Source organism: Falco peregrinus, chromosome 1, assembly GCF_023634155.1.
Source record: "Falco peregrinus isolate bFalPer1 chromosome 1, bFalPer1.pri, whole genome shotgun sequence".
Lineage (NCBI taxonomy): Eukaryota > Metazoa > Chordata > Aves > Falconiformes > Falconidae > Falco > Falco peregrinus.
This window is the reverse complement of record NC_073721.1, coordinates 20500948-20516067: the sequence shown is the minus strand read 5'-3', so window position 1 is coordinate 20516067 and position 15120 is coordinate 20500948. Positions and strand designations below refer to the sequence as shown.

The window sequence follows — 15120 nt, the reverse complement described above, 5'->3', positions numbered from 1 at the left end:
GGAGTTTCAGTGTGAGATGAAAATTGCCCATTTGCAGAAGAATTTCTTTACAGTTAAGACTTGGTAAAAATCTAACCAATTCACTTCGTATTCTAGAGATTATTTGAGGAAAGCACTGAAGAACAGAGATTTCAGAAAACACCAGAGCAAGCAAGCAAGCACTCAGACCATCAGAATATGATAACCTATCATGGTATAAGAAAAAAATAAAGTGTTTTCTGTGACGCTCATCAAGGCTGCTGCCAAGTTTGTTTACACAAATTCAAGTATCTCTCTTCATTGTCATGTTCAAACAGCTCACATACACAAGTAACAGGAACTTCTAGGTACAGTACAGAAAACTGTACATACATAAAAGTAAGATTTAACCCCTTTGTGTCAATATTCAGAAATTTGACACTTCTCCCAAACAAACCCACCAAGATGTAAATCAACAAAGACACTGCTTCTGCATCTTTGCTTCCCAGTAAGGAAAACTCCTCATGGAACCCAGTTCCCCAATGCCTAAACTCCAGGAAATGTTTTATTGGTAAACTCCAGGAAATAGTTTTAGGACTCCGGAGACTCATCTGAAACTTCAGGACTTCATCTCTCAGCACATACTGCAGTTTTCAGTGAACTTTTATTCCATCAAGAGCAGCCAGGCTTTGCTGCTAACGGGAAAAGAAGTTTCAGAGGGAAAACCCAACCCAGACACAGGTTTATGATTACAGTAGCATTGGCATACAGCACTACACAACAGTGTAACTCTCCCTTGACAAAAACAGCACACTCATGAGATAACACAGATACTACAACCTCAAGATTAAGATTAGCTCAAACGTGTATTTGACAAAAATACAGAAATATGCAGTGTCACATTCTAATAATACAGAAATAACTTTGTTTTGGATAAAAGCAATGTATTTGATAATTCAAGGTTAAAACAACTTTCCATATGCATCAGTACTTGGCCAAGTAAAAAATATCAGGTATCTTTACAGTCAGGGCAGGAAGATAGAAACAAAATTTGACTGCAGCTTCTTACAAGCAGAGGTCTCTCACAGACAGTTGTTGTCCCTACTATAGCAATAGCACTCCACCTACAAACCCTCCTTTTCTACTTCTGTGCCATCTTCTCTACTTTTTGTGCTTTCTGCCAAATTTTAGATCAGTCAGCTAAGACCTCAGCCTCTGAAAGTCTCACATAGAGAACACGTAAGACATTTTCTTCAATCTTCATCAGTCATACCAACCACACCTGTAAAAAAAGAAAATTAACTAAAACCTCTACTGCCCCAGCCATCTGGAAGAATCCTTAAGGGTCCAGGTCAAAATGTCAGCTTCTTGCAAAGGCCTATTCTTCTAGCTCTGAGGTAGTCTCTCTGTCCCAGGACATTGAGAGCTCAGTCTTACACAGGCTGCAATTATGCTAAGGGACTGGGTTTAATAAAAAACTGCCCTCTGCTACCCTACTCTTTGGGTTTTGCTTTGTAGTATTTGCCTGTTTATAAATCAAAGCTATTTAATTTAAGGAAACCAGCATGACAGCCATTAATGCAACCATGCCAGACAATGCAGACAAGCGCCATACAAAAGGAGGGTAAGAGCTCTCCTTGTCTCACCCTTTCCCCCCTTGTTTCTAGCTGTCACCAAAGCCTTTCCTTGTCCATGTCAGTTCTTTTGGTAAAATTAGCTGAACTACTAATAGCCCAGGGAGATAGGGGTTATTTAAGACACATAGAGCCTAAGGCCACTTAGTAAGAAAGGTGTGCCTCCTCCCTCTGCAGCAGGAAGAGTCCTCCGGAACCAGCCAGAGCAATGATGAAGCAGACAGTAACAATGGGTGGAGTTTTAGTTTTTATTTTAGCTTCTGGAATATATCAGCATAGCCTCCCCGCCTGAGAAGTGTCCCCTAGTCTGGGGAAATTAGCTTCGCTGCTAGACACTGCAAGTTAAACCAAGGCTTTCTAGCAGCAAAAACAACCCTGCCACCCCTGCCCATCACTCTTTGAGCACTTTGTATTATTCTGCTTGTCGATTAAGAAAGCTCTCGCAGCGACCATCTTCCTCATCCTACTCTAAATACAGATCTGCAGTTCCAGTAGTATGTTCCTGATACCATACGGTAGTAGGGTCAAGTTTCATCACTGCAGGAAAAATCAAAGGTAAAATTGCCCTTTAGCCCCATCTTGCTGTAAACCTTTCGTGTCCTCTGTTCACAGATAGCTATTTTGAATTTGTTCCTTTTACAGAAGCCACACAGAACAGTAGTGTAATAGGCCAAACGTGACACCTGCAGAAAACACAGCATAATCAGAGCTTAAGCTGCATTTTGGCACCATGACTTCTTTCCTGCTGCTGCCTTTTACATAGAAATCTGTCGAGACCTGTAACTTCAGAACCTCTCCAGGATTTTAGCATCTACCTTTCAAACACTGTTCTATGGAATAGCCTCAAAGTAGTACACATGTATTTGAAAATAATTTAATACTTATTTTCTGATGAAGTACATTCTGTGCGTCATTTTAGTTTCATACTCAGTGACAGGGTACACACACCTTACAGGACAAAAAAATCTAAACCATGACTATTTAGTAAATTATGCATTGTAGTGATTAAAACAAGACAAACACCAGAGAAAATACACATGCTGAAGCCTGATGTATATACTACATTGGAAAGTCTTCAGTGGCATGACAAAGAATTTGTGGTTTTTTCCCCAATTACAAGTGAGCAGAGGGTTTGTCAGACATTCATTTTGTAGCTTCTACTGTCCACTCTACGCCTCCTTCCTCTTGATGATCAGAGGCCCAACGTTGTCACCGGTTTCCTCATTGTGCTTTGTGTGAGAGCCATCACACAGCGGGAACTGAAGAAAGAAAGAATAAATACATCTAAAGTACATGCAGAGTCAGCATGAAGAACCTATGTTGAAAGTTCATTAGAACATCTTGTCATTAAATCCACTGTGACCGCACACCACAACTTCTGTGCTAGCATCTCAGGTCTCCCAGCGTTTTGGCTGAACACTAGTTTTGTCCATGTGAGCACAGAATGGATGAAAGGCTTGTTACGAAAAAGCAGCAACTCCACCCTATCGGGTGTTCCTGCCTCTGGCCAGCATGAGGAAAACTCATCCTGAGCTGACCTTCAACTGTAACCTACCTGGAATATCTTGCTCTCAGCCTTGCCCCACAGACCATTTTCCTGGGCAACAGCCAGAGCTGAGAGCAGTTACAGAAGGTGAGGGTGAGGAGCTCCTTAGCTGATTTTTTTTCCCTGCTTCTCCATAGCACACGATGAGGAAAGGGACAGTTTCCCTAGCTTGTCTATTAGTCCTGCCTCCAGACAGCTGAAGTGGCAAGCCAGCTTTGCTTTACCCTGACATAGCTAATTTCTCTCATTGACACAAAGGTCCTTTTGCATAAGCTGGCTTCCACATTAGGATTTTGACCTGCTAATGGAAAAAACCTGCACTTCCAACTGACATGGCTATTCATGAAAGGCTCTTAAGCACCGAGGTAGCGCTGAGGAAGTAATTTGAAGAAACATTTGTTCCATCAAAAAAAAACCCTAGAACAGCCTGGTCAGAGCAAGACCCATGGGGACTCCCTTTAGCCTAGCTGACTGTAACCGCCCAGGTCCCAGACCAGTGACAACCACTCTGCTCCTGGGTTGCTCTTCTTACATGCAAGAGCGAGGTTAGATCCCATCACTTGTCAAGGCTGCATTTTCAGGGCTATGCCTGCTCTGCAAAGGAAACTCGGGAGGCGATCACAGAAATCACTCTAGTATTTTGCATTGTTACTATTTTGTTTGCTTTTTTGGGAATTTTGGGAATCAAAGTTGGGCATTACTCAGCTTTTGCCTCTTTCAACAGCAATATTCTCTCACAGTACAGTCACAATCAGTCTTTGACATTCCACTGATCCCAGTGTTCATGCCTCAGTCATAGCCATTGAAAAAAATTAATACCCTATCACCCATGCTAAGTTAGAATAAAAATTTTCAAAGCACTGCACAAGATAATATAATGAAGACAATATACTTGCAAAAAAAATTCCCAGAGCCCTAAAAATAAAGCCACATGCCCCGTGAGGCGAGGTAGGTGGGGGGCAGAGACAAGAGGTGGGGTTTTTTTTGTTTTTCACAGTTACAAAATGTCAAAATCCATGCTATAAGTGGCAGGTGATATTTCCAAATAAAGAAACACTGAATTCAGAGAATACTCCTGTAAGCTGATTAATGCAGGAACTTTATCATTGCATCAGTCATTTGTGACTCAATGAGTAGGTACTGACAGATATTTGGAAAACTGATCAAACCAGAATGTGTATGTTCATGGGACAGTGACCAGCTTCCAACCCAGATATTCCTGGGCCAATTTTTTTTTTTCCATGCAGCCCCACAGTTCACTGGTCTTCACAGAAGCATCTACCCAGCTTCCATCTGACATTAACATCTCACAGGGCCCAAGGAGGCAAGCCCAAGGTCCAGCTACAGCAACATCATCACTTCAAGTTAGCAAGTGACAGAAATGGTGGGATTCATAGGTTTCAGAGAACATCAAAAGGTATTTAACAGCTACCAACTGTGACTGCTCCGAATTCACCCTCTGCATCAGCTGGTCTCAAGAACCACTGGCTCCCAGGGGCTGGGACAATAGACTTGAGCTCCTCAGGGGAAAAAAAAGCCAAACCAAAACCACACCAGGAAAAAAAAACCCAAACCAAAAGACCACCACCACTCTTCCAGAGGACCCACTTGATCACCTTGAGGGCCAGATATTGAATAGGTGGATCCTGAGGCTGACACAACATCTTTATCCTTAATTAAAATAAAGCAGGCTAGCAGCAGTGACCAAAGCTCAAACCCTGAGGGAAGCGTGCAGGGATGCGGACAGCTCAGCTTATTTCCCTTGACACTGAACAAGTTTAGATTCTCTACTGCTACTTCTGATGTTCTGCAGCAGTATTCCTTGACCCACAGCCTGGGGACTAAATAATTCTCTGGAAGGCACAGAGGTTGCAGGTCATTGAAAAAGAAAGCAAATTAACCCTTCCCTTCAGCTCACACAGTTAAAAATGTAGAAGATTAAGAAAACAAGTGTTCTGACTTTAGACTAATTACAGTTTGGTTTTAAGACAAAGCTCTTGCCTCTACACTGGTAAATTTGAGCAATTGGTTCTTCCACAAAACTTGACAAGCAGCCCTGTCAAGTGCCTGCACAGCACAACATTGGGCAGGAGACAGCCATTTAAAGAACTACCTACTACCTGCTTTAACAGATTACACGTTGAAGATACCACATGTGGTTTGTTCAAACACAAACACTCCATGAAGGCTTTGGCCAGCACAAACAAGCAAAAGCCTTTGAAGTACTATTTCAGGGGGGGGGGGGGGGGGGGGGCGTGGCGGAAAAAACACAAAACCCTGAAAATGATTTTGCTCCTTTTTTGAAGGGTTACTCCAAACCACCCTGGTATAGTCCAACTGTTTTTTTATTCCCTGTATGGGAGGTACACCATGCAAAGTCAGCTGTAGTACATGCACACTGTCAGCGCACACAGAAGTATCCTATGATTCATAATGCTACTGGTTCAGATTAGGCTAAATCTGATGAGAAGTGCTCATGCAGTGATATAAGAGGACACTTAATTCTAACCTATATATGGAATAGAGATCCCCATACACCACTGATTTAACAGAGTGGATACTTATTGCTTTTGATTTTTATTCCCCTGCATTGGAAGCACACACATTCTACCATCTTGTGATCATATAAACATCACCTTAGAAATTTTAACAGGACCTTAGTGTTTGAGAACTGTAAGGAACGGATAATGCCCGTTAACTACTTCCAAAGATGACACACATTGGAATGATGTGGAATGTCTCTTATTTTATTACTGCTTGGCAATAACTGAGCATAAGAATCACGCACACCATCTTAAAAATTATTCTACCCACCATGAAAGGTCAACCAATCAGGGCAAGAAGGTGGCAGCAAAACTGGAAACTGCAGTCCTTCAAGCAGAACATGCTGATTAAAATACTCATTATTAAGCATCAGTAAAAGAAAACAAATGCCTTCAAAATTTTCCGCTGACCTCCTTAATGTCTTTACAAGACTTTCAGATCAGAGTTCAAAGAATAGACTCATTATAAGGTAGCCCCATCTACTTCCTTTCAGTGTGTGATTTCAGAGCCTTAACTCAGTAGGACAGTACGTTCCTGAACTGACAAGTCCCCTTCAATATATGCCAAACCGTGCTTAAGATTTTTATTTCACACAAAAAAAGACAGTCTCAAACAATAGCAAGAATATTGGCAGGAGCTGCAATACAACCACTATCTTCCATTTCTGTTCAGAAAAAAAGCAAGGTTCAAGTTAGGATTTTATTTTTTACTTTTTTCCCAGAAGCACTGAAGGAGGCACCTGAGGTAAATCCAAATTCAGAAAGTGCAGATACCTAAAGCAGCTTTTCTCTTTCCCTTTTTTCTTTTCTGAAACTGTACCAGTCATGGCAACTTCCAGTGCTTGGATTTTGGCTGTCAGTCGAGACTTGCCACAAATATTTAGCAACAATACTGGTATATATATGAATGATACCTGCATGGTGTACACCCATCAGCACTGCATGTAAATGTACACACTTCCCTGTGGTACAACCATACAATATGTAACTTAGTCTGCGGAGCACACTGTGGCCATGGTAGGAGGAATGTATTATGTTTTTCAGTTCAGACTCTGGACAGAGTAGAGCAGACGAGTCCACCTCCACAGGACTATTTTAGAATCAAATCATGGTGCTGTTTAATCCTCAGTAGTGTTTCAGTGTTAAACCAAATACAGCTACAGTGACTACCCGAGTTACTTTCACCAGCAAGGCAATAAAATCAGATCTGACAACACCAAGAACTGAAAAGTTACAACACCTGGAAAATTTCAGCGTGGCCCAATCAGACTAGCATCTAAGGCTTGAGAAGTCTGGGTTTCAGTTCACTGATGGAGAGCAAGCTAGATTTCAAGGCAGCTGGCCTTGGTTACCTGGCTTTGAAGGGCTGTATTATTTCAGTCTCCACACATTAGCGCCTTGAATTCCCAAAAAAAACTTAAATGTGTGCCAGTGGTACATGCACAAGGCTACTCATTAAATCTGTTTTTTCTCATTACATGTCCTGGCACTACTGCTACAGATACATTGCACAGATCTCAGCTACATCAAATGTCACGCACCTCGACCTCAGATTAAATCTCATCTCCGCGTTATTGAAAGGCTGGGTGTCACACTTACCACTAATTTTAGTCAATTGAGACAACCCAACTTCACATGCACATAAGCTGGACCAGTGTCTAGGCCAGACTTCTAACTGCTCAAAAATAAAGGCTTAAAATATGCCATCATGATTTCATTGGCTTTACTTTGGGATTACCCATATAACTATTTTGCCTTGCAAAGGTACAAACACATTAAGTCCATCTGTCTAGATTCTTCAAAAGCTTTTAACCACAGTGACTTCTTTTTAGATCGTCTCCATCACCACTGGAAATAATTCACCAAGGTACTCATGTAGCAAAAGATAGCTATCTACAGTACGCGGCAGTACTACAACAGTAAGTTCAGGACAGAACAGCAGTACTACCATCTGCACAAGTCAGGCTCTTCCCACAACAATTCTGAACTCGCTCTGTCTACAAGATCTAAAGATGGGTTCAGGTATTGCAAGTGACAATTTGATACCAGGTCTGGTATACCAAGAGAATTCTTAATTGATTTCTGTTATTAACATCATGAACAAGGTACTTTCTGACTGAAAAAACTAAGCTTCCAACTTTCTCCAGTAAAAGGTGTTTAAGGTCCTCTCAGACTATAGTTCCTGAGCTCCCATTGCCAACAGGCCAGTAGCTTTGGATAAACCTCAGTATTAGCACAGGCAGCACACAAAAAGCTGTCATTCATGACTATGATTGCTCCATACAGCACCTTTCCTTTCAAGAGATCTGCTTCTTCAGAGCTACAGAAACATTTTGTTCACTATCAGCACCGATCTGCAGGCTTCACTGCAAGACAGCATAAAACTACATAGTTTTATGAATTACAGAACTGCTACATCTCACTGCAGAATAGTTCAGGTGAAAAGAAGTTAGCTTCCACTAAATAAAGCGGTTTGAAACTAGTTTTTTTGAAAGATACATGCACATGAACAAAATTGGACCACTTATTCTTCTCTTACCTTCTTAGATCTCCAACAACGACAGTACACAGCCTTGTCTCCTAGATCTTCCATATCAAATGCATGGACTACCTTGGGGTTATCCTTCTGGATATGGGGATTGACCATTGCTTTGCAGCATTTGTCTTTACAGAGAAATTTTTTGTAAGCTAGATACCCAACAGCAGCTGCTCCAGCAGCTAAGGAAACTGCAGCAATCCATTCAACTAGAATAAGAGAGAAGAAGAAAAAGAAAATGTCAAGTTTTGACCACAACATTTTGGTAAAGTTACTCAGTAGTAAATGTCTTCACGCTTGTGGCAACACCTTTACTTCCCAACACCTTTTTGTTCTATAGTAGTAATAAACTGGTTCAGAAGAATATTTTCTTTTGACACTTACCAAGTTAATCTACTCCTTTTAACTGATCAGTGCTCCTTCACCCCAAGCCCTTCTACACAAGGTGAGGATTCAACTGGCAGCATTTGGTGTGTTTTGGTTTTTTACCCTTTTATTTGGAAACCTCCGATACCAACAATAGTAGTATAGCGTTTCCAAGTTCAGCACATTAAACCAGCTATAAATACACCCTGTACCAGCAGAAAACCCTGTTGTTTCAGTTGCAGGAAAGTCACTGAAGAAGCACATTCAGCATCACCAACCCAAGCAGGATCCCCCCAAGGTATGATTACCAAGTAGGTTTTAGTATCATGCATCTTCTAACTGAAGAAATTTAACCGGTGTTCAGCAATGAAGAAATTACTTAATATACTACCACCAGTAACAAAAGCCAGCTTGGATGAAATCCCTACTGTGGTGTACAGGGAAGAACAAGGGTCCAAAAAGACTGTTATTTAAGAGTAATAGCACAAATTTATTTTAACTAGACTAGGTCCTGACTCTCTGAAAGACAACTTCCATTAAAAAAACCCTCTTCCCAACACCGCTCATCCTCACTTTTCCTCCCTCTAGTTATCACTACAAACTTCGCAGTCATGTTCACTTAGTACAATTTCCCTTCCTGCAAAGAGTTTTCCTACTTTTTTGTGACTCTTCTTTCTCTCTGCCCCACAAAAATACGCTGGACTTCAGCCCAAAGGTTCTGGTTGCAGCAACAGCCCAGCCATTTCTCTCGGAGCAGCATGTAACTGGTCTTTCTTTGCTTTTTATCCACCACTTTTTACTCACACGTGTCTCTAATACGTACATACACAGTTTGGCTGATTCTACAGACAAATCAAAGAGGAATTTAAGTTTTAGCACATTTACACAACTTGAGAAAACTAGAACAGTCTCCAGTTGGGAACTTCTGCCTCACCCTTCCATCTTCACATCGGATTTGAAAGATGCCAAGCTAGACGTCATCTTTGGAGCATGAGACTTTACTACATTAAAGGCTAAGAAGAAACAAAAAGCCTTTGTTAGTTCTTCCTACCTTCCACAGGCAACTGACTCGCTGTATTGCCACTGTAAGCTTGCACTAAAAAGATCAAGAAGGTTTTCTGCCCCTGTTCCACCGCAGTTTCTGAAATCCATGCCAAGACATCTCTTCAGCTAAAACATTGTGTTAGCTCACATGCACCATGCAGATCCATGAGGGTCTGTACACAGCAATGTGTGGAATTAGACAAATACTTGTACCATGTCTGCAGCTCTGTAAGATCAGGGTAGACAGGCACTCCTTTAGAATCTTACTAAAGGTGTAAAAGACGCAGAAATCCTTCAGAGTTCATTTTCTTAGGAAATGAAGCAGAAGAGACCAACATACAGAGACCTATCCTGCAAATGAACGACAAACCCTCTCTGTAACAGAGTCATATTAAGATACAGAAAGCCATCTTTAACAGCAAAGGATTTAGGGCATGTTTCCCTGCTCCCAAATTCTTTAGAACAATAAAAACCCAGGAAAGCATACTGTGAATCTATCCAGCACGGTGAGTTCTCACCTCTCTATCTCCCCATCACAAACTAGCCAGAGTTCCAATTCTAATAGGGTAAAGAAGTCAGGAGGTAAATTAAAGAAGGGATTCTATGAAAATCTGCTTTAATTTAGCAAACCAGCCCAAACTAATCCAAAGAACCACCACAGTTTAAATCAGAGGCAGCAGGTTCTCCCAAGGAAAGCCACTGCAGAGACGCCTGGAGCACCCTTTCCCCTTCTTGCTTGAGCCTATTTCCCCAAACACAGCAGGGAGGAGGTACCCAACCAGTTCATTGACAAGCTGGGTCTGACAAGTTTTAATGTGATTTCTGATGAGATGTCAAGTGCAGCAACAGTGGCAGGCAAAACAGAGGGATTCCCCATACTGGGGATTTCAGAAAAGCAGTGGTTGCAAGCATTGCCCAAGCTGCTAGCCGATGTGTTTGCCAACGAATCAAATCTTAACCTATGTTTTTAAGTAACCAATGAGGGGACAATGATAGAATTCCATCCCCTTAAGGAAACCAAAAGGAAAAAGTGATTTTAATAAAGGCCAAGGCTGACACCTACCATTGAACCACCCTTTTAAGGTGCTGTACCTTAAGGAAGCTGATTGTCTATTGCACCTATCCCAAAGTCCAGGTCAGCTTAACAAAACAGCAGAGGAAAAAATCCTGATGACAAAAATACTTCTACAACTCACAGCTTGAGCAAGAAAGTCTGCACTATAATTTAGTAGCTTTGCAGCACATTCAGAAGGGCTAGTCTGCGCCCCTGTATCTAACCCAGATCCCTCTAGCTATTCCTAATGCCACCTACCACATAACCATGCACAGCACAACCAGCTCAACAAGCAGGGATCATTAAAGTAATTGTCATCTCATACTTCAGTGACCCTCTACTACTTCTCCTGAGGGCCAGATTCATCTATTATACACATGGGCAAAGTGTATACATACAAATAGCTTAAGATATTTTTTTTTCTTATAATACATCATAGTGTCTTTTTTACTGTATTAGATTTTTCAATCACTTTTCAGGAGCTGTATCCGGGTGAAAAATGCTATCAGCTGATAATACATGAAATCCAAACATTTAGAGTAGCCCATTCTTTATAAAGTTCAGAATTGCCTTAATAAACATAATGTAAATTTATGAAAGCTATTTAAATTTAACAAATAAGACTCTCTTATGGAGTTACCATCCTGCAAGGTTTCAGAGACAGTAAGTTTCCTTGTCAAGTGTTTTGTTTCACAAATACATTTGAAAGAGCTGGAATGCCCATTTCATCTTTCAAACTAAGTTAACCATAACACTGCACCTGGAAAGAAAAGACTTCCCAAAAGTTTTAAATACTTTAACCTCTGTTTCAATAGGCCTCTGGTGCCAATTCAACAGTTTGCTGCCAAACTCCTAAGGTCATGCATCTATTACTTGAAGAGGAATCTGTTAACAGAGTGACATTGATGTGGAATGACAGGTTTTTTATTTCTTTTTAAAATAAAAACACTAAGAGCAACTTTTGAATGATTATTAAACAAATTCCAATTCTGGTATAATACCAAAACACAATGTTACAAAGCACTACAGATCCACACACTAGAGGTCTGTGTAACATGGCAGAAAAATTGTTTCAATGTCATAAGCACTAAACAGTGGAAAAGGTTTGGCTAAAACTGCAGGAAAATTAACGCACGAAGAGAAGGGAAGTGACAGAAAGAAGGAAACAGGAGCTCAAAAAACGCAATCCTAGGAGAGGAGACAGTGCACAGAAGTAAAACAAAAGGAAAACAAAAAAAAAAGAAGATGAGAACAGCAACAAGCCAATGAGGGGACTTTATTTTCTTCTATATTCTTTGGGCATGTCCTAATGAACTAGAGATTTGGATCACAGTTTCTCCTCTCTTCCATCTCTAACCAGCTAGAGTATTACTCTGGATGTTTCCACATACAGGCTACAGAGGAAGTTTTAGACCTACCAGAGTGCTCAGACATTTTATCTGCACTGACAAGCATATGAAGAAGCCAAGATGCTCTTGGCTCTGTAAGAAGTACACAAATCTCATTATGACACGTATCAATTTACTTTCCAGGAACTGGCAACAACACGGGGCATAGCTGCAGCCCTACAAAGTTAGTACAAGACAGACCTAAGAGGCAATTTTCAAGTTACCTCTGCTGCTTAAAAAATGTTCATGTTATTCAAAATTCAGCTACAGAATAGTAACTCCATGGAAATCTGTACTTTTTGTCTTCAGAAGGGCTTAAAAACTTTCAAGTGTCATTCTCCTCCTTTTGTTGCCAATGAAGAGGCTATTACTGTCCAGAAGTTGTTACTGACAATCCCATAGTGTAACCGACCACAACAAAAGGCCACTTTCTGCAGGCCTTGCCTGGAGAAACACGTGACACTTGCTTACTGAAGAAGTGTCCAGGATAACTGGCTGCACAGAAAGCCTAATGGTAAAATCCAACCTGTCAAGCAGATAAAGCCACTTCTACTACTTCACAACATTCAGAGGAAATGGGATTATGACTGACAAGCTTAATTTAACTGAAACCATAAAACAGAGAGGCCACCTGAGAGATAAAGATCGTTGGATTTGGCCAACAAGCAGCACAAGATAAGTCACAGTGATTGGATCTGTGGTCAGTGTAGGGTCACATCTGCAAACCACCATATTAGTCATGAGAAAAAGCACTAGCCGTGCTATTCACTGCCTTCCAAAGGGTAACCTTTGAGCACATATACACAAAAGCAGTTGTTTGGGTTTTTTAATACCAGGAATTAAATGCCACAAAAATAAGATGAGTTTCTGGTGCCTAGTTTTCAGCAGAGAGTAAGGCATTAGCATGATTTCAAAAATTCATCAGCCCGAGATACACGCAAGCTGAAGAGCAAGCTGTGACCTGCCAGTCACTGATCAAGTTCAATCTTGACAGAAATCACATTAACTGTATCCCGCTGTCACCGCCTCCTCTGAGACAAAGCACCTTCCCGACTGCTCTGATCAGCTGTCCCCCTGCTTTCCCGGGGTAAGGAGAATGTCTGCAGTCTGATTAAGAGCACGTGCTCTCCCTCCCCCACAAACTCGGTTTTCTTCTCAATTCCTACCATATAAGAGCTGTTCTAATTCTTGCAAGCTTATAAATGACCGCAAACTGCCCTTGGGAACCCAACCTGCATGCAAGCTATTACCAAGTCACCCTTAGGGCGTCAGTTTCATTACTTTAATAAGCACAGCCTTCCATCACCTTATAACCCATTCGAGATTATAGCGATGCCTTGGCCAAACAGGCTCTGTACCAACAGTGTAAACCCTCCCCCAGAAAAAAAAAACCAAACAAACCAACCTAGCTGGATAGAGCCCACTGAGTTAAAGGCACAAACCAGGAACGGCTTTGCAACCGGGAGCCACGGCCACACAAGCGAAGCTCGTTTTTCGGGGGAAATCAGGTAGCTCAGCCCCGCCAGCAGCACTGCAAACACACAAGGTACTCCAGGCGCGGCGTAGGCCCGCCGCTGCACAGGGCGAGCACCGCGGTTATCCCAACGGCACAGGACCGGGCTGCGAGGAGAAGTGACAACCCCAGAAATTCACAGATTTTCATGAATTTTACACCGAGCAGCTGCACACAAAGCAAGGGGGCAGCTGATCAGAGAACAACGGCAACACCAAGCACGAGGCGAGGGGACAAGGCAGCGCAGCACCGCGGGCCCGCAACGGGCCGCCCTCCACCACAGACACGCCAAGGCGCGGCGCGGGGCTCCGCGCACCCCGGGACCGTACGGGGGCACAGCTGCCCCCCCCCCCCCCCAGCCGACTAACAGAGAGCGGCTCGTCCGCGCCGCCCGTCCCCAGGAGCCCCCGCGGGGGGCGGCCACACCGCCATTTTGTCCCCCGGGGTCCGGGGTTCCGCGCAACGCGGGGCGGGACGGCACCCCTTCCCCGTCTGCCGCCGGCACCCCCCGCCCGCGCCCCACCAGCCGTGCGCACCCGTACCCCGCACGGCGGAGTGCTGCCCCGGGCCCATCGCTCCTGCTCCGACGCCGTAGAGGGCACGCGAAGCTCCGCGGCCCACCGCGCATGCGCCGCCAGCCGCCCGCCCGCCCACAAGATGGCGGCGAGGCCCCGCCTCTTAAAGGCCTCCCCGCGAGGGAAAGGGGTCGGTGGCAGGGGGTGGTTGCAGGCGGGGAAGGGGACAGAGGGAGGTGCAGAGCGGAGCGGAGCCGAGCTGCTCGCTGGCCTGGCGCCCGGCGCGGGACGCTCAGTGAGGGCAAGGCGGTGCCTGAGGCCAGCGGGGCCCTGTGCCCGTGTGAAGTGGGTGGGGGGCGTCACGATGTATCCTGAGGAGACGCCGGCCTGGTGCGGCCTTACGACTGGCAGCCCAGTGCCCCCCGTCACTGGGGCGCTGCAAGCCCATTAGAACGTACTGGTCCCGTGAAGCTGTGGAGGTGAACTAAAGAGCGATATGCTCAGTGACAGCTGTCTTAAACCTCACAAACTTGGGATACTGACGTAAGCAAGAGGATTGCTACTTTTTACTTAAAAAAAAAAAAAAATACTACCAGAGTCCTATCCCTGATTAAGGACTTGTTAGTCAGGGCCTTCCTGAACGGCCTTCTCAGCCAGCACACCTCTCCCGCTCCATTCGTACAGCACTGCAAACGTGACATGTGGCTCTTGCCGAGGGGCGGGTGCTGTGAGGGAAGCCCCACGCAGCTGACCTCCCCTTCGCCCGTCGGGGTGTCCGCGGGGGATGTGACCTTCAAGCACCTTTTGCTTTTTGAACCCAAACAGCCTAATAGCGCTTCCGTTTCCCAGTCACCCACAGGATCCGCAGGGGGAAGAGAACGAGGTCTAAACAAAGCCCATTCGCAAACCCCAGTACATTTTCAAGCGCCGATATGAGGAAAGCTCCGCAAGCGCCACACGCGCGCGCTACCCGCACTGCACTTCCCGGCGCGCCCCGCGAGCGGCCCTGGGCTGCGCAGGCGC

General features: G+C 43.8%; 1 protein-coding gene across 2 annotated transcripts; it reads right to left on the bottom strand.

The window, feature by feature from the left end:
* Positions 1–603: 603 nt before the first annotated feature.
* CISD1 (CDGSH iron sulfur domain 1) lies at positions 604–14280 on the bottom strand. Of its 2 annotated transcripts, none has more exons than XM_055793833.1 (3): positions 14125–14280; positions 8221–8426; positions 604–2851 (listed from the first exon to the last, which is right to left on the bottom strand). In XM_055793833.1, exons 1-3 carry the CDS (start codon positions 14153–14155, stop codon positions 2762–2764), a joined length of 327 nt encoding a protein of 108 aa, XP_055649808.1. In that variant the 5' UTR covers positions 14156–14280; the 3' UTR covers positions 604–2761. The 2 variants fall into 2 exon arrangements, with proteins under 2 accessions (XP_055649808.1, XP_055649807.1); XM_055793832.1 differs by having other exon boundaries at positions 14119–14223.
* Positions 14281–15120: the final 840 nt, after the last annotated feature.

Coding starts and splice junctions, on each gene's coding strand:
- CISD1 (XM_055793832.1), bottom strand. CDS start 14,155: ATGGGCCCGGGGCAGCACTCCGCCGTGCGGGGTACGG. Junction 8,427..14,118: donor CTCCGCCGTGCGGGGTACGG/GTGCGCACGGCT, acceptor CTCTTATTCTAG/TTGAATGGATTGCTGCAGTT. Junction 2,852..8,220: donor GTTGTTGGAGATCTAAGAAG/GTAAGAGAAGAA, acceptor TTCTTTCTTCAG/TTCCCGCTGTGTGATGGCTC.